Source organism: Eschrichtius robustus, chromosome 7, assembly GCF_028021215.1.
Source record: "Eschrichtius robustus isolate mEscRob2 chromosome 7, mEscRob2.pri, whole genome shotgun sequence".
Classification (NCBI taxonomy): Eukaryota; Metazoa; Chordata; class Mammalia; order Artiodactyla; family Eschrichtiidae; genus Eschrichtius; species Eschrichtius robustus.
In genome coordinates this window covers 120,414,805-120,438,378 of record NC_090830.1, presented here as the reverse complement: position 1 = coordinate 120,438,378, position 23,574 = coordinate 120,414,805, and the positions used below count along the sequence as shown (strand labels likewise).

Below are 23,574 nucleotides of genomic sequence, written 5' to 3'. Positions count from 1 at the left end.
TTTATTGAGTTTACTACTATTTGCATTGCACTATACTAAATGAAAAATGTGCATTATTGCATTTAATCCTAACTAAAACTTTATGAGGAGAATACTATCATCCCCATTTCACAGCTGAGGAAACTGAAGCTTGGGCATGTTAAATCCATAAATAGAGAGAGTTAAAGTGGAACTGTACCCAGATCTGTTTGGCTTCAAAGCTCCTGCTGTTAACCACTACACCATACTATTTCACCTTACTAAATACAATAATAAAAGAATATAGAAATTAGATTTTTTAAAAACATGAATACAGAGGACATTTTTAGAAATACTTATTTACTATTAGTAAACTTTTTCATCAAAGGGTGAAAATGTTAGGAACTCAAGAGGCAGGAGAAATCATCCTTGACTGAGGAGGTGACAGGAAGATGGATCTTTAATTATGAGAAATAATTTTAAAAGAAAAATTTAAGGGGATGAGAAGAGAGCATACTAGATATTGGGAGCAATAAGACTAAAGGTACAGAGCTAGAAATATGCACACATTGCCAACAAAGAAAATAAATTTAGTTAGTAAATAAAAGAGGAGGTGGGTATTCAGGATGGAAAAGTAGGCCAGAATTACATGAAGGGTTCTGAATTCCCATCTGAGGAACCCATAATTATTTTAGAGGACAATGGTGCAGCATTCTTAAACAGACCTAAGAAAAAAACTATGTTCTAAAAGATGCTAAGTTTTAGAGACCCTTTCTTTCAAAGATACTTTATAGCATTCAAACCTACCAACTTTTAGTGGGCAAGAGTAATTCAAAAGCATTGAGCCCAGATTAAGTCAATACTTCATCATACTAATAGGGCTGCATGTTTAAGAGAGCACTAACATTTCTTTTTTTTTTTTTCTTTTCTTTTTCTTAACTGATTAAATCTGGACTTTATCTATTTATTTATGGCCATGCTGCATGGCATGTGGGATCTTAGTTCCCAGACCAGGGATGGAACCCATGCCCCCTGCATTGGAAGCACAAGGTTTTAACCACTGGACTGCCAGGGAAGTCCCGAGAGCGCTAACATTTCTATTGGGTTGGCCAAAAGGTTTGTTCGGGTTTTTCCGTATCATCTTACAGAAAAACCCGAACGAACCTTTTGGCCAACCCCAGTAATTATGATCTTCACCCACTTAGAAATTGTTTAATTGGAAACTTCACGAGTGAGAAAACTGTGGAAGAGTCTAAGGAGTTCTAGATGCTCTTTTATACTCACCTCAAGAGAAACAAGACCAGACACATCCTCAGGGATCTTTGTGAGCTGATTTGTAGCTAAATTCAATTCTACCATACTGGTCCAAGTTCCAAAATCCAAAGGAAGTGATGTCAACTGATTGTCCTGACAAAGACAAAAAGAAGCATTCAAGGTAAAACCACAAAAACAAAGCTCCATATGTACCTCCCTATAGAAAGAGAATTCTTAAACAGAAAAAGTCATTCCCTTTTTTGATGTCTAAATATATTGGATGGGCAAAAAGCGCCTTTGGTTTTCTAAGTAAAATTAAAAGACACATTCTTTCATTTTCACCAAGAACTTTATTGAACAACGTATTCACCCTTTTGTTCCACTACGTTCTGCCATTTTTCAGGCAACTTCATAATTCCATCTTCCCAAAACTTTTTATCTTTTTGAGCAAAGAACTGGTCCAGGTGCCTTTTACAGTCTTCCAGGGAATTGAAATTTTTCCCATTAAGAGAATTCTGTAAAGACCGAAATAAATGGAAACCCAAAGGTGCAATGTCTGGTGAATACAGCAGATTAATCAGAACTTCCCAGCCAAGCCGTAACAGCTTTTGCCTGGTCATCAAAGAAACACGCAGTCTTGCGTTATCCTGATGGAAGATTATGCGTTTTCTGTTGACTAATTCTAGACGCTTTTCGTCAAGTGCCGCTTTCAGTGGGTCTAATTGGGAGCAGTACTTGTTGGAATTAATCATTTGGTTTTCCAGAAGGAGCTCATAATAGAGGACTCCCTTCCAATCCCACCATATACACAACATCATCTTCTTTGGATGAAGACCAGCCTTTGGTGTGGTTGGTGGTGGTTCATTTCACTTGTCCCATGACCTCTTCCATTCCACACTGCTGTACAGTATCCACTTTTCATCACCCGTCACAATTTGTTTTAAAAAGGGAACATTTTCATTACGTTTCAGTAGAGAATCGCATGTGGAAATACGGTCAAGAAGGTTTTTTCGCCTAACTTATGTGGAACCCAAACATCAAAGCGATTAACGTAACCAAGCTGGTGCAAATTATTTTCAATGCGTGATTTGGATATTCTGAGTATGTCAGCTATCTCCCGCATAATATAACGTTCATTGTTCTCAATTATTGTTTCGATTTGATCGCTATCAACTTCAACTGGTCTACCCGACCGTGGAGCATCGTCCAGCGAGAAACCTCCGGCATGAAACTTCGCAAACCACTTTTGACACGTTCGATCAGTCACGGCACCTTCTCCATACACTGAACAAATCTTTTTTTTGTATTTCAGTTGCGTTTTTACCTTTCTTGAAATAATAAAGCATAATATGCCAAAAATGTTGCTTTTTTCTTCCATCTTCAATATTAAAATGGCTACACAAAGATTCACCAATTTTGATAAGTCTTTTTTTAAATGCACGCTGATATGACAGCTGTCACATACAATCTAACAAAATTGTTTTGAATGAAGTTAAAGACAACTAAGTGCTACTAGAGCCATCTTACGGAAAAAACCGAACGAACCTTTTGGCCCACCCAGTAGAAAGAAAAGAAAAGGAACAAAAACTCTAAGCCTCCAAAGTTCTTCAAACAGTAATTAGGTTTTTATTTTTAAGTCTAAACTAGAAGTTTGTTCCCTATGCGATTATCTGTGTTGGATATGGAAAAATACACTATACAGATGAACAATTGAGATTTCAAAGGTCCCAGTGATAAATATAATGTTTTCCTCACTTCACAGTAATGTATAGCAATCACTGAATAAAATCTGAATGTTCATGAGCACAGTGGAAGAAGAAATATCTAACTATAGCCCACAAGGAATCCAGATAAGCTCAGCAATTCTAGAGATGCTGAACAATAAAGTAGGAGAGGAAAAAAGTTGTAATAAGACAGCAAATTAAATCATTAAAACACTAAGTATCCATGATTTTACTTTAAAAATCCATACGAGAAGATGGTAAAAACATACTTATCATTAAATAATAAAAACAAATGATGAAACACAGTGATTCTAATTTTATTTAAAAATTAGATATAGCTATACACAGAAAAAATAGTGAAATACATGCCAGTGATTCACTAGTTTTTTTCCCCGCTTCCTCATATTCACTTATAAAACAACTCTTACCACACTATTGTGTGCTCGGGGTATTTTGGTACTGAGATGGGACCATCAGTATTCCCTGTCCCAGTTGGGTATCAATGATATATGCCGATTTATTAACAGCAGTGGAATTTTAAAATTTTATCTCCTTTTTTGTTCATCTGTATTTAAAATTTTTTCTGCAATGTACATTAATTACTGATCTCATTTTACACAAAATTATCCGTAAGAGAAATCTCAAGTAGAGAACATCCATTTGAAAGCCAAGTTTTTCTTTTATTATAATATTTAAACTTATTACCTATTTAAACTTCTTATCTACCTATGCCCAAACTACGGATAGTTATTAGCACGATAAAGTATTTTCATTAAAAACATTTACTACTGATGCTTATGTGAGGAGGAGAATGTCAGGCATCATTTTGACTTCTTTCAAGAAAAAGTTTTGTTAACCATTTGTCTCAATTTTGAAGAAAAATTAATTTCAAAGCTCTATGCAAAGTTTTTATCATTTCACTGAAAACAGCAAGCTTTTCCAAGCTAACATATTACAATAACATAATATCCATAAAAATGTTTAACCAAATGGGACTTCCCTGGTGGCGCAGTGGTTAAGAATCCGCCTGCCAATGCAGTGGACAAGGGTCTGAGCCCTGGTCCGGGAAGATCCCACATGCCGCGGAGCAACTAAGCCCGTGTGCCACAACTACTGAGTCTGTGCTCTAGAGCCTGTGAGCCACAACTACTGAGCTCACGTGCTGCAACTACTGAAGCCTGTGCACCTAGAGCCCATGCTCCGCAACAAGAGAAGCCACTGCAATGAGAAGCCCGCGCACCACATCAAAGAGTAGCCCCCGCTCGCCGCAACTAGAGAAAGCCCGCGTGCAGCAACGAAGACCCAATGCAGCCAAAAATAAATAAATGAGTAAATTTATTTTAAAGAAAATGTTTAACCAAATGAATACCTGGACTGCTGTCTAAGCCTCGTATTACAAATTGAACATTCAGAACTCATGCCATTACCACTGGTAAACCTCATATAACCAGACTCGTTAAGAGTATATTTTACTTGTTTAAGATTATAAGACTATTTTGAACTTCCACTGGTTCACTTATTATATACTTCCAAACAATTATAAAAGATACATATACTTATGAAGAAGTATACATAGAATTAAAAATTATGCAATTAGACTGTAGTTTAAAGAACCACAATTATTTTGAAATGGTTCATCAAAGACAAAAGGATGTAGTATGATACAATATAAAGAACACTATACCTGAAAGCAGGAAATCTAGGCTTCCTGGATTCCTACCTCAGCCATGAATTAGTTATGTGGCCAATAATTATTACCTGTGGGCCTAAAGTTTGTTCACTACAAATTCAATCACTGGACAAATCATTTTTCATTTCTTTCCTCCTTTTGCAATAAAATTCCTTTTTCTGATTACAAATGTGAAACTCATTCACTGTAGAGAATACAGGCAAGTAAAAAGAAACTAAAAATCACCCGTTAGGAGAAAATATTTGCAAATCATCTATCTGACAAGGGATTAACATCCAAAATATATAAAGAACTCATACAACTCAACAGCAAAAAAACCCCCAAACAATCCAATTAAAAAATGAGCACAGGATCTGAACAGACATTTTTCCAAAGAAGACATACAGATGGCCAACAGGTACATGAAAATGTACTCAATATCACTAATTATCAGGGAAATGCAAATCAAAACCATAATGAGATATCACTTCACTGCTGTCAGAATGGCTATTATCAAAAAGACAAGAAACAACAAGTGTTGGTGAGAATGTGGAGAAAAAGGAATCCTTCTGCACTGTTGGTGGGAATGTAAATTGGTGCAGTCCCTATGGAAAACAGTATGGAGGTTCCTCAAAAAATTAAAAAGAGAATTACCATATGATCCAGCATTTCTACTCCAATGTATTTACCCAAAGAAAACAGAAACACTAACTCAAAAAGAAATATGCACCTTATGTTCACTGCAACATTATTTACAACAGCCAAGATATGGAAACAACCTAAGTGTCCACCAATGAATCAATGGATAAAAAAGATGTGGTATATATGTTCAATGGAATACTATCCAGTCATAAAAAAGTATAAAAATCTTGCCATTTGTGAGGACATGGATGGACTTTGAGGGCATTATGCTAAATGAAATAAGTCAGACAAAGAAAGAAAAATACCGTATGATCTCACTTATATGTGGAATCTAAAAAAAAAAACAAACAATAGCAATAACAAAAACCAAGCTCAGAGAGAAAAAGAACATATTGGTGGTTGCCAGAGGCAGGGGGTAGAGGGTAGATGAAATGGATGAAGAGAGTCAAAAGTACAGCATGGTGATTATAGTTAATAATATTGTATTGCATATTTGAAAGTTGATGAGAGAGTAAATCTTAAAAGTTCTCACCACAAGAAAAAAACATTCTGTAACTATGTATGGTGATGGATTTTAACTAGACCTACTGGGGTGATCATTTAACAATATATACAAATATTGAATCATTATGTTGTACATCTGAAACTAATATAATGTTGGAGGTCAATTATACCTCAATAAAAAGAAAAAGATAAAAAAAAGAGATCACCCATAAATAATTCTGATATTCAAAGATAAACAGTATATTTTAGTAAACACTGGCTATATGTATGCATATAAATCTATAGATATTTAATATGTAATTGAACACATTAAAAACAGCTTTTAAAAACAATGTGTACAAACAGAATCTTTTCATGCTTAACTTTTTCCTACTTAATAAATTGATATTATTTCAACTGGTATTTAATATTCTTCTAAACTAGAGTATTATTTGTAATTGCTTCATATTATTTCACTGAAGATATAGTACTTTTAAGAAATGAAATCCCTATTAGTTTCAATAAGTTGGTACCAGTTAAATGAAAAGCTCTGCAATAAATATCCCTACAACTATGCTGTTATGGATATTCATGATTATTCAAATTGCTAAGGATATTGCATGGTTCTAAGCTATTTGTTGTCTAACACAAATTGTCCTGAAGTATCCTTATTATCAGTTTAGATTCCCATCAGCAAGAAGCAAGTACCCATTCTGATAGATAAACCATAAATATTAGAAGTACTAGTCATAGTAGTTATTTTCCCCTCATACAAATAGAGGCTTACCTTCATATTCAGCTTACTTAATACTTTTGCTCTGGAGAAAATTCCAAATGGGATTTTGTTGATTCGATTGTGTTCCATGTTGAGGGAATAGATGGTGGAAAACTGAGATGGACCACCTACTGGATATAACTGGAAGCAGTTTCTAGCTAAGGTCAAACTATTCAGTTTCACAAGACTTGATAAAAGACTCTGTAAAAAAAAAAATGAAATAAACATAAGAATTAGAACTGTAACAAGACTTATTCTGTAGAGTACAGAGCAGCAGTCCCAAACAAATGCCTCAAAGGGCCTTGCAGGTAACAAATGACAGAGACTGGATGGACCGGTTCTGTGATGCCTCATCTAGAGGAAAGTCACTCACTACTCAGCTCTAGCTAACTGTTGCCTTGCAGGAATGTGGAGCCAATGTAGTCAGATTTCCAGACTTTACAAAGAAACACGAAATTCATTTACTTATATTAAATCTCTGATTTTTATTCTTTGGCTTTATTTAAAATACTCTACAGGGTAAAGAAAATATGTCTGTGGGTAAGAGGTGCTTCATGAGTGGCTAGTTTTAGACCTCTATAAAAGCGGAAACGTTGGTATCAGACAGTCCTGGGTCTGAGTCCTGACTCTGCCATCTGCTATGTGATCAATCCTATCCAGGTCTTAGTTAAGTACCTATCTCTAAATTATTATTAAGGTTAATATAATGCTTGGCACAGAGTAAGGTGTCATTCAGTAATTTAAATGTTCCTTTTAGGAATATTAAATTCAGAAGATAATATACTTCCTCATATTATATAATATATTGCTTTTCCATACAGTAAATTTCTGAGGGAATATACATCTACCAAACAAGTATTTACTTAGCATATAATCCCATATTCCCTCTTACTTCAGTCTCCTACCACGTAACCAGTGTTAGGTATTATAAAAGAATCTCTGCCATTAAGAAGACTAAATCCCACTAAGAGAAATAAAGCACACAGATAGGAAAAAGAAAATAATATATAACTGTATATAATCAGTAACAAAGTATACAGAATAGGCTCTTGCTATTCAAAGTCTGGCTCAAGGAAGAGCAGCATCAGAATCCCCTGAGAGCGTGCTAGAAATGAGGACTCTTAGGCCCCACTCCTACAGAATCATAATATGAGTCTTAAGATTCCCAGGTGATTTGTATGCTCATTAATGTTTCAGAAACACTGGTACAGGCTATAAAATAGTTTTATATCCTGGCCCTATCTTTTAGTAGCTTGTGACTCTGGGCAAGTTATTTCTCTGAACACTAGTTTTATTCATTTGTAAATTAATGATGCCTTATTTTATAGGCTATCATAGAGTTTTTTTTAAGAAATAAAAATATATAAATAGCTTTAAAATACCTCACATTATAATAAGTGCTCAAATTTTAAGTCACTTCTTTATTTAAATTCAAAGAAAAGAAGAAATACTGGAATAACTGGAAAAGCAGGAAGAAGGCTGAGAGTGTGCCAGATCTTAAGGGATGAAAAAAATTTTTTAATACTCAGAGAAGCAGAAGAAAATATTCTGGACTGATGTAAAGGCCCAAGCAAGGAGAATACAAACATTGTGAGGTGTGTGTTTTAAATAATGTTCAAATTTTGGCTATCTACCATGAGGAAACTGAAGACTTAGTACCTGAAGTGTCAGCTGTGATTTGCAAGGCCCACTGAAGGAAAAAAATAACTATATAATTGAAGTTATAATTAGTGAACTGAACTGAAACTTGTCCTTTATGATGAACATGAATAAGCTACTCAACATTTGTCAATTGCTATACACAGAAAAAAGAAAGAATACAGAAAGAGAAAACTTTCATGGCAGTCAATTCGGGGAAAATGTCTACATCCTACTTCACTGTAAATAAAGGAGTTCTATTGAGTCTCATGGCAAAAATGTTATTTTTATTATTCTTAGAGCTGACTTACTTTATTGAATTGATATTCTTTTATGAAAAAATGTTAACACCTGAGGATATTTGAAAAGGGGCAACAAGAATGCAGCTCTCCAACCTTTCCATTCTTAGGTCATACTATGAAGCTTTGGGGTTGCTTATCATTGCTTTAGAGTCAGACACATCTGGGTTCCCATCTCACATCTTCTACTTACTAGCCTTGTGATCTTTGGTGAATTAATTAGATAATATATCTCTCACCATATTTCCAGAAAAAGTATTTAAGCGTGACAAATTTGGCCAAAAACGTGACTTCTCTTAAGTCTTATTTCCCTATTTGATGAGACTACCCCAATAACTAGTAGGATTATAGTGAAGATTTAAATGGAATAATACATGTAGAGCTCCTAGCCTTACGCCTTGAGTATATGTGCTTAAATTCATTAAGTTCTTTCTCCTTTTGTGTTTATGTCTACATTAAAACTAGTCCATTTTCAGACAGTCTTCAAATGGAAAAGTATATAGTCATTTTGCCAGCTCTGATTTCAGCAATATAATGAGCCCCCAGTGAAAACCACTTTCCTGATTTTTCTTGCCAGCTTGAACGTCTAAGTGCTGTTTAATGGATTTTATTATTTTTCTTATTGTGATTATAAACGCAGATAATTACACATTTGCATTAAGAATACACTACTTCCAAAGCACATAGACTACTTTTAAATAAAACTTAATATTTTCCAATAGCTGAACAAGGCCAATCAAGGATTTCCCCCATAGCTTCTCTATCTGAAAACGGGCCTGTTCAAATACACGTACACCCTTTCTTCCACAGCCAGACTGAACAGAGCTGTCTTCTTTATAATTCTCTTATCAAAAATAAATCCTGACTTATTTCAGTAACAAAATATTATATATGAAAGTACTTAGCACATGTCTTTATCCTAAGAGGTTTCCAATAATTATGTTTCCCTTCAGTGACAATAAGACTGGATATGTAAATAAATGTTAAAATTTCTCACTTGGTGAAACTGATATACACCCAGTCTTTATATTTAGGCATATTGACATTGTAAAAGCAGTCAGTCTTACTTAAGCTCACAAATCACATCCTAAAATAATCCCAACAAGATCTAATTAATATGCTAATTATTCCCTTATTATGGATATGAATCACTGTTAGAAAGAGGATGACGTTAAACAGTAGAACCTCACCCATTCTGATGCCTGTAAATTACCACCATCACAGAAATTAAAAAATCCAAACAGTCTAGCTGTCAGGGCGATATCTACAATCTGTGGATTCTAATCCTTATCCCACTTAAACTACTACCAACAATAGTACTCTTTTGCCACAGGTGATATACTGTCATAGTAGTTTTAGTGAACTGGTCCAGACTAGAAACTACAATCCTGGGAAACTCATTTTTGTACTCTGACCAAGTTTTTTCTGAAAACGCAAGCATCTAGATTAATAGGAACCAAATTAATAGGTGCTATTTTATCTTTGTACGCCTAAGAAACAAATCAATTAAAAAAATTTATTTGATAAACTAATTGCTACAAACCTAGAGCCTCACCTACTCAAATTGTTCATTATAAATCAAAGCATATATCTGAAAAACATTCATCCAAAGCACCTTTGTTCTTAATTCAAATACACACACACACACACACACACACACACACACACACAGAGTTGGGAAAATTAGTAATAATCTAAACATAATAGGGTTACTTATATAGTTTTAATTATTAGAAAAAAAAGACTTTGCAAAGTTCAATCAATCCATAACTCCACAATTCCATTCTTTTGCTTGTTAGAATACTACAGTAAGATATTATGCTTGAATAACTACAAGCAAACTTACTAGTTGTTGGGTATGCTAAAACAGCAGGTAGCAAAAGAAGAAATGGCAAGAGTAAAAAATAATACAGTTGAGAAAGACAATTTAAAAAAGAATATTGCATCTTGCCCAATTAATCTCTAGGCAAAAGAAGTGAAAATATTTTTCTAACAGAACCAACAAAACCCAAATTAAAAATAATGTGTTAAAAAAATAGCAGATTCTGGTGACTGGTATATGCTAAACAGGCTTTAATGTTATTGTACAAGCAGGATAATAATTTGGGTCACAGGCATGTTGCAGCTCATATTAACCTGGATAATAAGTAGTGTATTCTATGTAGTCATTCTTTCATCATCTTTCTACAATATCTTTTTTCTTTTATAACTGAACTGGGTGGGGAAGCTGAGTTTTAAAACCAGCCATACAACTTCTCCTTAATGGCTTTTACTGTCAAGTCCCAAATGACATGAGAAAGATTTACATGGTGCTAAAGCGGAAAGTAGCACACTGATTTTCCACCTTCCTTTCTGTTCCTGTAATCATATCTACTCTTTCTTTTTTGGAATTTTTATCTTAGTGGTGGGCTATATGTCCATAGCATACCCATTATTTAAGCAATTTCAATCATCATATTATTTACCCAGCTGTAAAGATTGACTAGTTTTCCCTTCATTATCTTGCAGACTTGTTTCAAGAGTTTACTGTAATCCACCTCTTACCTCTGGTAAAGTAGAAATGTTATTGTTCTCTAAATTTAATTCTTCAAGTGCACTGCATTTTGCCAATGATCTGGGTATTGCTGACAGTCTGTTGTATCTCAGACCAAGACGACTTAAACTGGACAGGTTTCCTGTGAACACACAAAAAAATGGAATTTTTTTAAATCCGATGAGCCTGTCACTGTCCCAGGCTATCAACCAGTATTTATGAATTACTCTGAAGCACTATTTCAGCAAGATCCTTAACTTTTTGTACCAAGAAACTGCACACTACACTCTGTCAATTAGGATGAAATTGAAACCACTTTTCTGCCCTCTTAGAGAAATAATGAAATGCACAGCTATAAGTCAATCTTTAAAATCAATTATTGGAAAGCATTGTCACACTTTAATAAAAAATTAACCTTTAGATAAGGCCTAATTGAATAATATCAAAGTAGTAAATACTTTAAATTTATAATAGTTAATCCCATTTGTATCTGTGTGATGGTGATCCAATATAGAACAAGTGGCTATATATAAAAATGTACATGTAATTTTGAAGAAAAAATTTCCAAATTTCTAAAACAGTATTATTTAAAATATAAGATGCACAATTATTTTGTGAGATCAGAAAGGTTCAATATTTTCCATGAATTTAAATATAAACATTCCAAAATTTCTCTAAAAAGTTGACCTGATGGTAAAAAAATTTCTCAAAATAATTTTTTACAAACAAAAGTGAAAGTTATAGTCTTATTATCTAAACATATCCAGCTTGAGCATATTAGCCACTATTGAATACCTAAAATAAGCAAAGCAGAAAAATAGACATTTTCTACTTTTATTGCCAAGACCCATGGCAAGCTACATGTAAGCTACATGGATGAATATGATGATATCTGCTATCATAGAAGGTTTAAATCAAATTTAATTCCCCAAACAATGTACATCAGAAAGTAAGTTCATTTTGATAGCAAAAAAGATAAAGAGTAATGAGAATTTAGTTCAATGTATTTCTTTGCCATGACTGGTTAATTTCTTTTCTGATTCCACATTGCAATTGTTGCTATAACATTTTTAGTTGGGCTAGGTTAAAATGTTAAATGTAGCCTCTAGTTTTAAATTAAACAGTATTACCAGTATTAGAAATTATAGGCATACTTCATTTTACTGTAATTTCTTTATTGTGCTTCACAGATACTGCAACTTTACGTATTGAAGGTTTGTGGCAACCGTGCATTGAACAAGTCTATTGGTGCCATTTTTCCAACATCATTTGCTCACTTAATGTCTCTGTGTCACATTTTAGTAATTTTTGCTATATTTCAAACTTTTCCATTATTATTATACTTGTTATGGTGATCTATGACCAGTGATCTTTGATGTTACTAGTGTAATTGTTTTGGGGTGCCACGAACTGCACCCATTTAAGACGGTGAACTTAATTGATAAATGCTGTGTGTATTCTGTCTGCTCCACTGACCAGCTGCTTCCCTGTCTCTCTCCCTCTCCCCTGAGATACAACAATATTGAAATTAGGCCAATAATAACCCTACAGTGACCTCTAACCAAGTGAACGTTAGAGTCGCATGTCTTGCACTTTAAATAAAAAGCTAGAAATGATTAAGCTTAGTGAGAAAGGCATGTGGACAGCTAGGTTGAAAGCTAGGCCTCTTGAGCCAGTCAGTCAAGTTGTGAATGCACAGGAAAAGTTCTTGAAGGAAATTAAAAGAGCTACTGTAGTGAACACGTGAATGATAGAAAAGGAAAACAGCCTTATTGCTGAAGTAAAGAACGTTTTAGTGGTCCAGATAGAAGATCAAACCAGCCACTACATTCCCTTAAGCCAAAGCCTAATCCAGAGCAAGGCCCTAACTCTGTTCAATTCTATGAAGGCTGAGAGAGGTGAGAAAGCTGCAGAAGAAAAGTTAGAAACTAACTGAGGTTGGTTCATGAGGTTTAAGAAAAGGGATGGCTCTCCATACATAAAAGTACAAGGTGAAGCAGCAAGTGCTTATGTAGAAGCTGTAGCAAGTCATCCAGAAGACGCAGCTAAGATAATTAATGAAGGCGGCTACACTAAACAAGGTTTTCAATGTAGACAAAACAGCCTTATATTGAAGATGCCATTTAGAACTTTCACAGCTATAGAGAAGTCTATGCTTGGCTTCAATGCTTGGCTTCAAAGCTTCAGACAGGCTGACTCTCTAGACTTCTAGAATTAGAAGTGGAGCCTGAAGATGTGACTGAATTGCTGCAATCTTACGATAAAACTTTTAACAGATGAGGCACTGCTTCTTACAGATGAACAAAGAAAGTGGTTTCTGGAGGTGGAACCTACTCTCGGTAAAGATGCTGTGAAGATTGTTGAAATGACAACAAAGGACTTCGAATATTACATAACCTTTCTTTGATAAAGCAGCGGCAGGGGTTTGAGAGAACAGACTCCAATTTTGAAAGAAGCTCTATTGTGGGTAAAATGCTATTACATACCATTACATGCTGCAGGAAAGGAAAAGTCAGTCAATGCAGCAAACTTTATGTGGTTTGATTTAAGAAACTGCCACATCCACCTAACCTTCAGCAGCCACCACCCTGATCAGTCAGCAGCCATGAGGACCAAGGCAAGACCCTTAAGGCTCAGATGATGGTTAGTACTTTTTATCAATAAACTATTTTTAATTAAGGTTTGTACATTTTTTAGACATAATGCTATTGCACACTTAATAGACTACAGTACTGTATGCACATAACTTTTATATGCACTGGGAAACAAAAAATTTGTGTGATGCTTTATTGTGATATTCGCTTTGTTGTGCTGGTCTGGGATGGAATCTGTAATGTCTCCAAGGTATGCCTGTATAGAAGTGGATGCCTGTGTCACACTTAACTTTTTGGAGATAAATATTTTGATGCCTTTCAACTTTCAGCAACTTTCTGATGTTTGTCCATTTCTTTCTTTTTGCTTTGACCATTTTTCAAAAAGTTGTTGTATGAATAATTTTCTTTCTTAGGTATGTCTAACATTACTCCAATATTTACAGAAAATATATATTAGCTTATAGAATAAGTTAAGCCTTAAAACCTAGGAGGGCAGTCACCATGCCTCATATTCCTTATCCTGTTATACTCATTTTCATCCTTCCCTTTTGCTGAAGAAAACAGTGATCAAGGTTCTAAGAAATGGCTAAATGGAGCTAATTTTTACCCTTTACATTTTCAAGAGTTAGTATTGCTATCAAAAATATTCTGGGGACTTCCGTGGTGGTCCAGTGGTTAAGACTCTGCGCTCCCAGTGCAGGGGGTCCATGTTCGATCCCTGGTCAGGGAACTAGATCCTGCATGCCACAACTAAAGATCCCACATGCCGCAACTAAAGATCCCACATGCCACAACGAAGACCCGGGTGCAGCCAAATAAGTAAATATTTTAAAAAATACTACGATAATTCTATACCATAAGTCTAGCCAACTATAATGTGAAAAAAACCTTAGCAACCATTTCAATTCCTGCAATTAGAACTATTACAGAGGTATGCTATGCTCAATTTATATTACTTTCTTATAACAGTGCTTGGAAAGTGGGCCGAGAGTTTGCTAGTTATGATTGATTAAGATTCCAACAGGCAGAAAACTGAATTAAAAAGCAACAATAAAAACTATGACTTAGCAAAGACAAGTTAATTTAGCCTTTAAAGTGTTTCCTAAATTAACTAAGGATGCTTCACTAGTATCTTTCTGATGACACTCCAGTGAGATGTGTCAAATTTGGAAGGGGAGAAAAAACAAACAAGCAGAGGGCTGGGTCACTTTCCAAAGCTCCAGAGAATTTAGAGATCAGAAATAAGGGCAAGAATAATATTTACTATTGTTGTCAATACACTGTGACATTGAATATGATACAAATGTTACTTAGAAGTTGGGTTGGCAAAAAATAATCTGCTTTATGATGAAGTATGTTAATTATAGTCATGTTTCTAACAGCAAAAAATGGGGACAATCTATATGTTCAAGAATAGATGAATAATTATTTAAATTGAAGGCACCACAGTGTAATAGAAAAAACAAAGGATATTATATTATCTATGTGATCCTGGGCAAGTTATTTAACAGAGTCTATCTCCTCACTCATAAAGTGGGGAAAATGCCACCTATCCGACAGGGTTACTCTAAGGATTAAATACAATGTGTGTAAGATACTTAGCACAATGACTGATACCTAACAGATCTTCAAAACATGATTTTATTCTATGGTATTTCTATATTCTGTTACATTCTGTACCTATTAAAATTATGCTACAAAAATCTTTAAGATGTGAAAGACTAAGTTATGATATTAAATGAAAAAAGCCAGATAACAAAATCATGTGTTTTGTATTATCTCAACATTGTAAAAAACACATGCATGCAAAAAGAGTGGGGAAAAACACATCAAAACTAACAGTTATCTCTGCATGATAGAATTATGGAAGATTAAATTTTTTTCTGTCAACTTGTCTATAATTTCCCTAATTTTCTATAATTTTGTAATTTTAAAACACCCTTTTGATAAAGAAAAAGTCTATAATTCTAAAGTCATTTTACTTTTAAAAATTGTGATATCTTTATACCAGCCTTTTATTGAATGAATATTTTACATTTTGGAGAAGGTTTATACTAATGTAGACCAAGATGTTTGGACACTTTACATTGTGAGGCTCGTTTTCTCCATACAGTGAGGATATGAGCTAAGCTGTGCAAAAACAGAGCTCGGTAGTTTGAAGTTTTAGATAGCCATTCTGATAAAAAAGACAAGAGATAAGAAAGATACCCAAGAAGCAGCAATAAGAGCCATCTGAGAGTACTCAGCACGGACTTTAGCATAAGATATGCGAAGTGACTTAACAGCAGAGCCAGAATCAAACTCAGTTGGCTCCTTATCAAGTAATCATTTTTCGTGAATTTCATCGATTCTGCTCCAGTGAGCTTGTTTCCTCCTGACACAGAAGCATGATATGTTCATTCTTGCTTCCACGCTGTTTGACTGTCCTTGTTGTGCTCATGGAATGCATTTTTATTCCATACTGAGTCCAGCATATTTGTTCATGAAGCTTCCTCTGGCCATTCTATGAAGACCTTATTGATCTCCCTATAAACTGGACTCATGGCCACACATTGTTTTCATCATACATTGGCATTTACTTACATTTGGTCTTATGTTGTTAGTTGTTTCATGGATTAGTTACCTCCCCCAAAAGACTGAAAATCCTTTAAGGGAGGTTGCTATGTACTTCTATCGCCACACAGAATTTGTTTCAGTGCTAAGCAAACAGCAGGCATTCATTCATACTTTCTTAATAATTATAGAAGCTAAAATATTTCACTATTTGTCCTCCTTTCCATTAGGAACAAGATGCAAAAACTTAAAATTATATGGAAGGTTCATAAAAAGATTTTTTCTTTGACCCATTCTCATCTTATAAAATAGCCTATGAAACACAGATGTTAACTGGACATGGTTTTAAAATACATATCAGATTTGTCTGGTCTGAGTACAAATTAGTTCTTCTGCAAATATTTGCAATAATTTTTTCTGAGACACCCAATGTCTAAGCAGCCCATTTTTAGATATCAGAGAACGAACTAATCATTTCCAACTCTTTGCACTCCTCCCATCCCACCAAATAATTTTTTAATTACAAAATATATAAATGCAACTTACTCTCTTCCCCCAGAGAACCATGGTTTGTAGTATAGTATGTACCTATTGAGATCTTTCTGTAAGCATTTACTTACACATACATAAATACAGGATTTTTTTTAAATGTTTCTGTGTTTAGTTTTACATAAATGGGATCATTTTACGTACTTTTCACCCTATATAACAGGTCACAGAAATATTTTCTGGTGAGTAAATTCAGATATACTTCATTTTATTTAACCATTGTATTCTACGATGTGTACCATTATCTAATCATTCCCCAATTGACAGCATTTGTTTCTAATTTTTAAAAAGGAATTCTATAATGAACATTCTGATACATATCTGTGCATACATATGAAAATATTTCTGATGTATCAAAAGATATAGATATTTTAAATCTTGATAGACAGTGCCACTAGGCTATATCGATTTCATTCCCACCAAAATTGAAGGACAGCGGCCATTTACTCATATCCTTTCAAAATGGGGAGGGAGGGAAGGTATCAATATTTTATCCCTTGTCTATCCCATGCCCATGGCCACTATAGCTACAAGGCTGGTAAAGGTGGAAATATTCCTGCAAGCAGTGATAATGTCTGACTACAAAGAATGTCAAAATCTTCTGATAAAATTTTAATTTGCTACACAAAGTTGAAGATAAAAGATGCTCAATCTTAAAAAAGAACTGGAAGTAAAGAAGCTCATCTCTTTCTCTCCTTCATACCACTGCTTTCCCTATGAAAGAAAGTTGTTCCATTGTAATAAAATGGCAGAAGCATTTACCAAGGGGTCTATGAAATCTGCAAGAGGAAAGGGCTTATTAATAGCGGAAAGTCCCCATAATTTTGCTCCACCGACATGCCTCAATAACTGTTTACAGTAGAAAAGTAGGTGAATACAATATTTTAACCAATTTTTATTCTCAATGAAACCCAAAAACTTTCTCTGGTAACAAAGATTAGTATGGTAACCAAATTCTAAATGTTTATCAGCTCACAAACCCAGTAAATAGAACCACATTCCTGAAATTTCTCTTCCAAAAGCAAAATAAGCTTCTCAGTTTTAAAGTCAGAACAGGTTTCTAGAAGTTAAAAATTACAAAATGGGGAATTCCCTGGTGGTCCAGTGGTTAGGACTCGGTGCTTCCACTGCAGGGGGCACAGGTTTGATCCCTGGTCAGGGAACTAAGATCCCTCATGCCGTGCGGCACAGCCAAAAAAACTAAAAAATAAAAAAATTTTTTAATTTAAAAATAAATAAAAATTACAAAATGAAAACGAAGTAGTGAAAATGCCACATGAAATTATCTAGTACCAAAACTAGTGGTTATTTAAACAAAAATGATACCTCCAACTTTCCTAAACTTTTTTTTTTTTCTTTTCTCCTTTTTTTGGGGGGAGGGGAAGGTGGGGTAGAAGAGAATGAACTTTAAAAATTGTAACCTATGAGAATATGCTATGCTGATGAAGAAACTAACATTTGCAAAGCACTTGTCACTTTCTTGAGAGCATGGCATGTTCAAAGAGTCATCCACATTTTGTCAAAGTCCGTTAATCTCAGCAAAACAAAAGAGGTGAAAAAAAGTAAGGATAAAATATCAATGCTTTCTTATGCCAGAAGAAAACTTGACATCAGAAGTCTGGCATTTACTGTGATTCACCCCCTGCAGTGGTTTCAACTCTAACCTCTTTCAATAAGTGGTTTTAACCACAAACTAAACTGCAACCTAGAAATCAAGCCATAGCTTGCTTTAATATTGAGCCATTGTGACTAAGAAATAAAATCAACATTGCCGAGCTTCTGTGTATAAATGTAGGCTGATCACTGCCAATCACTGGCACTCAGTTTTCTAAGTGCTTAATTTTGACTGTAAGTTGCTCTGTGTTCTGCTCTGACAGCTTGCTTTCTTATGCTGTCAGATTTTTAAAATATGGAAACATCAAATGGCTATGAGTTAAAATTAGATGCTTTCAATTTCAGCAAATATAATCAGCATTTTTAGGTTAATTTAGCGTAACTTTTGAGTAAGACTCTACCTCAAATAGTCTTTATCTTATTTTAACAAAGTAGCAAAAAATCAGTAGAAAAGGCACACAAGTTCTAATGATGAAATAATGTCAAAGGTACAATTTTTTCCAGAAACATTAAACTGAGAAACTGAAAATAAACTGAAAAGTTATACAAAAATTCTTAAAAGTCAAAAACTCAAAAGAATGCCACCATTAAAAAAAAAAAAACTAGTAAAGTTGTTATATGTAAGCAGCACTGTAATTACCTAAAATTGAATCACTAAAACTCTGCTTGTTGATATAACCATAATTACTGTAACATTTCTTCAGAGACCACTGCAACAAACAGACCTCTGTGAATTGTTCTGTGCTCCAGCCTTGAAGGCAAGGACTTGTTGCTTATTTCTCTCTTTCTGAAAAGATATAGAAAATAAAATATTTTTTCCTACTTCAGACCCTCCTCTCCTTGATTTCATAAAACCACCTGAGACCTCAGAAGGCTTCAAGCTATCAGGTTCATAGCTTGAAACAAAACGACTTCTATAATGAATCTTAACATTTTCTTTAGTTTACAGCTGATTCTTGAATTAGAAAATATTTACATGAAGAGAATATACTTTATACTCTTCAACAGGGCAGATTAATGGTTAAATCAGAGAAACTCTAAATATGTTTTTATGCACTCTTTCACTTAACGGCAACCAGCTGCCCCTCTTCCCATTTCCTTCTGCCTCTTCTTCACATCCTGATTTGTCAGTGATCCTGGCACTGCTCAGCCTGGAAGTAAATGGCAGTGCGTGCTGCCAAAGAGTGATTAACTACTCTAGGAGTATTCGTGTTAAATAAAGAGCGGGTTTAAAATATCTGGGTCTACTTACAAGAAAAAGGAAAGGCAAAGAATTAAAGTGATTTTTGGAAAAGTGATTGTAAGGCGATAGAAGATGTGATTTTTCAATTGTGAGTTTCGGGCTAGTTTCTTTAGACCAGGGAAAAGAGCAGGGCAACTTCTGTGGGACTAGCATCAACTCTCCAGGATAGGTGTTATTTTTTTGTTGTTGTTTTTCATTTTAAGTTATACTTTTTAAGAAGTAGACCAGAAAAAAGAAGAAAAGTATCAGGAGAACTATATTCTAAAAGTTTGCCACTGACGGTTTGGGGTGAATTGCTCTTCTCCAATAAATGAGAAGGAGAATCTCAAAGGTCAATTATGACTGCTGAGATTTGTAACAGACCAAGACCCAAATGTTCCGATTTCTCACCAAATCTCAACCTTTTGCTATACAATCAAAATATGGGGGATGAGAGGGATGGAGAAAGGCAAAAGAATTATTTTAATAAACATGGTATATGATAAATGACTACAATATTATAAAAACTTTCAATAAACAATACTTATTCACTTTTCTATTACTTGGAATGGCAGCTGTATTTGTTTGCTGACAACTATCAAAGCATATAAAAATAAATGAGATATTTAAATTTTTATTACTGTTAATGTTTCAGTTCTCATTGATTTCCAATACATATTTGTAATCTGACCATGTAGAATGTGCTAGAAGTGAGGCACTTGTGTTATTCTGAGATAACATGTCAACTAGTAGAGATTAATAATGAAGTCAAATGTTTTCATATTAATAAACACACCTGAAATACAGAAGAATTACTTCTGATAGAAGACAGAAAAGAAATGTAAAATTAAGAAAGCCAGGAGAACGAAGGATACATGGAGAAGTTACCCTTTGTCAGAGGAAGTGAATCCATAGGACCCTAGTCTTACTAACTGGATGATTTTACCATCCTCCACTACCTATGCTATCTCTGTTTGCCAAGACTATTCATTTTAGTACTTTAATTGCATCCCTCTTTGATTGTTATTTAACAAGACAGGGAAACAGACACATGCATAAAATATTAAACAACAAAATATTGTTAGATTATTTGAGAGTAAAAACAGGGCTGATTGATGACCATGCCCTTTATAGAACTCTATATATCCATATGATCAGTTGAAAGAGTAGAGGAAATTATGTGTATATTCAGGAGAAAAGAGTTCTAAGCAGAGAAACTGAGAAGTACAAAGACCCTGAGGCTAGAACTTGGCTGATATGGCTCAAGGAACAATAAAGTATATGCATCTATAATATCCTAAGAAATATACAATAACTATCCCTCAATGAGAGTGATAAGGACATAATTTTATAACATTTCAAGCATCTTTAATTTCAGTTCCCCTGTCTGATTTGCTAGAGTAAACAACCTTTACTTTTCTAAGACTGAGCAAGCCTTTAATTTTATAAAAGAAGTTCCTTTTCTAAAGTGCTTTCATGTTTCATTCCACTGAAAAGTGATCATGTTAAAATGCATTATTCTTTCTTTTCTCCTTTACTATTAAAATTAGTTGGTTGTTCAAAATAAGCAAATGTAGACATATTTCAATGTAAGAACATACACCACAAAGTAAATATGTCAATATGTAATTTAAGAAAACTATACTGAAATAAAGATTAAACCTATATGTTGAACTGGCTCAGAGTATCCCAGGGAAATGGGCCCTGGATATAATACAGTTCTTGAACTTTAGAAATAAAGAACACTTTGGGTGGCCAGGCACAAAGATTAAGTCACTTATAATGGAAAAAAAAATTAGACTGGCCTCATACTTTTTTTATATTCAATTCCAGAAGACAACAGAGCTACCTCCTAGTTCTCCTAAAATGCTCAAGGAAAAGTAGTTGAACCCAGTGATTTTTATATCCATCAAACTGTTCTTTAAGTATAAAGGTTACAAACATACAAGAACTAGGGAACTAGTGTTCATGAACCATTTCTGAGAAAACTACTACAAGATTGACTTCAGCCAACCAAGAAATGACTTGGGCAATTATGGCAACAGCATTGTTGATGAACATTATGACTAAAACAAAAATACAGACTGGCATAACAAGACATACCATAAATGCTGCATGTCCTAACAATAAAGCTAATAAAAATTGGGAGGAAAAGAGACCAAAAAGGGCAAGTAGTAGAATAAATTCACTGATTGCCTCATCTACATTACTCTACTCAACAAAAATAGAATACACATTCAATTGTACATGGAATACTTATCAAGATAGACCATACACTGAGCCATAAAATAAGTCTCAATACATTTAAATGATTCAAGTCACACAAAGTATGTTCTTGACCACAATGGAATTAAATTAGAAATCAATAACAGAAAAACCCTTGGAAAACTGTCAGATGTTGGGAACTAAGTAACATACTTTTAAATAACACACAGTGGGGGCTTCCCTGGTGGCGCAGTGGTTGAGAATCTGCCTGCCAATGCAGGGGACACGGGTTCGAGCCCTGGTCTGGGAAGATCCCACATGCCGCGGAGCAACTAAGCCCGTGAGCCACAACTACTGAGCCTGTGCGACTGGAGCCTGTGCTCCGCAACAAGAGAGGCCGCGATAGTGAGAGGCCCGCGCACCGCGATGAAGAGTGGCCCCCGCTTGCCACAACTAGAGAAAGCCCTCGCACAGAAACGAAGACCCAACACAGCCAAAAAATAAATAAATAAATAAATAATAAAAGCTTTAAAAAAAAAATAAATAACACACAGATCACAGAAAACAAAAGGGTAAATTAGAAAGTATTTTGAACAAAACAAAAAAGAAAACACAAGATGTCAGAATTTGTGGGATGTTGTTAAAGCAGTATGTAAGGCAAAATTTATAGCACTAAATGCCTATATGAGAAGAAAGGTCTCAAATCAATAATCTCAATCTTCTGCCATAAGAAACTAGAAAAAGAACAAATAAAACTCAAAGTAAGCAGATGAAAGGGAAGAAGAAAGGTCAAAGTGGAAATCAATGAAACAAAAACCAAGGAAAGAACAGAGAAAAATCAATACTTTGAGACAATCAATAAAACTGATAAAATTGATAAACCTCTAACCAGACTGACCAGGGAAAATAAAAAGAGAGAAGATATAAATTACCAATATCAGGAATGAGAGAAATGGCATTACCACAGATTCTACAGATACTGAAATAATAAGGGAATATTATGAACAATTTTATGCTCATTAAATGTGACACACGAAATGGACACATTCTCTAAAAGACACAAATGACCAAGTTTTCTCAAGAAGAAGAAAAGTGATAACCTAAATAGCCCTATGTCTATCAAAGAAATTGAAATTGTTTTCAAAAACATTCCAACTAAGAAAAATCCTGACCCAGGTGGCTTTACCGATTAATTTTATCAAATATTAAAGGAAGAAATATGTCAATTTTATACAAACTGTTGCAAAAATTGAAGAGAAGGGAGTACTTCCCAACTTATTATATACGGCCAGGATTACCCTGAAACTGAAACTAGACAACGACAGGTTTTATAACATTATGTATGAATATATTATTAAAAATAATTAAGTAAATCTAATTTTTAAAACTTCTACCAGAATGTATGTTTTTTCATTATTTCTTCTTGGTAAGCAATTTCAATCTTATTATCTGGGTTTTTGTCAAGTTCAGGGAAATATTATTAAATTATATTTTATAGCTTCTTCATTGTCTTACTCTATTCTCTTTCTAGAACTTCTAGTCCTGTCTCCCATGACTTTTTTTTTCATTTATTTTGTATTTATTTGGTATTTTTCTGCCTGTTCTAGACTCTAGGGGACAAGAATCAGAAAGATATAGGTTCTAATGGCTAGCTATTATATCCTGAAGAAGTCTCAGATTACTCTTCTGTGAACAGGTGTCATGTAACCAAAGACAGTCTATTGTAACTTATTAAAAAATTCCATAACAACTGCTTCTGTTTCAAGTAGTGGTAGACTAGATAATTCAAGCAACCCTCCCATTGAAGAAAACTAAAAACACTTCTAAAACAAAAATCAGAAAGCTAACAAGATAATGACTAG

General features: G+C 34.3%; 1 protein-coding gene across 4 annotated transcripts in view; it reads right to left on the bottom strand.

The window, feature by feature from the left end:
- SHOC2 (SHOC2 leucine rich repeat scaffold protein) overlaps nucleotides 1-23,574 on the bottom strand; it is a 102,076-nt gene that overhangs the window by 4,925 nt on the left and 73,577 nt on the right. For all 4 annotated transcript variants that reach the window (XM_068548535.1, XM_068548534.1, XM_068548537.1 and 1 more), the window contains 3 exons: nucleotides 10,987-11,117; nucleotides 6,518-6,706; nucleotides 1,243-1,365 (listed from right to left, as the gene is read on the bottom strand). In XM_068548535.1, the coding sequence (XP_068404636.1) occupies nucleotides 1,243-1,365; nucleotides 6,518-6,706; nucleotides 10,987-11,117 (443 nt within the window). The remainder of the gene's footprint in view (nucleotides 1-1,242; nucleotides 1,366-6,517; nucleotides 6,707-10,986; nucleotides 11,118-23,574) is intronic.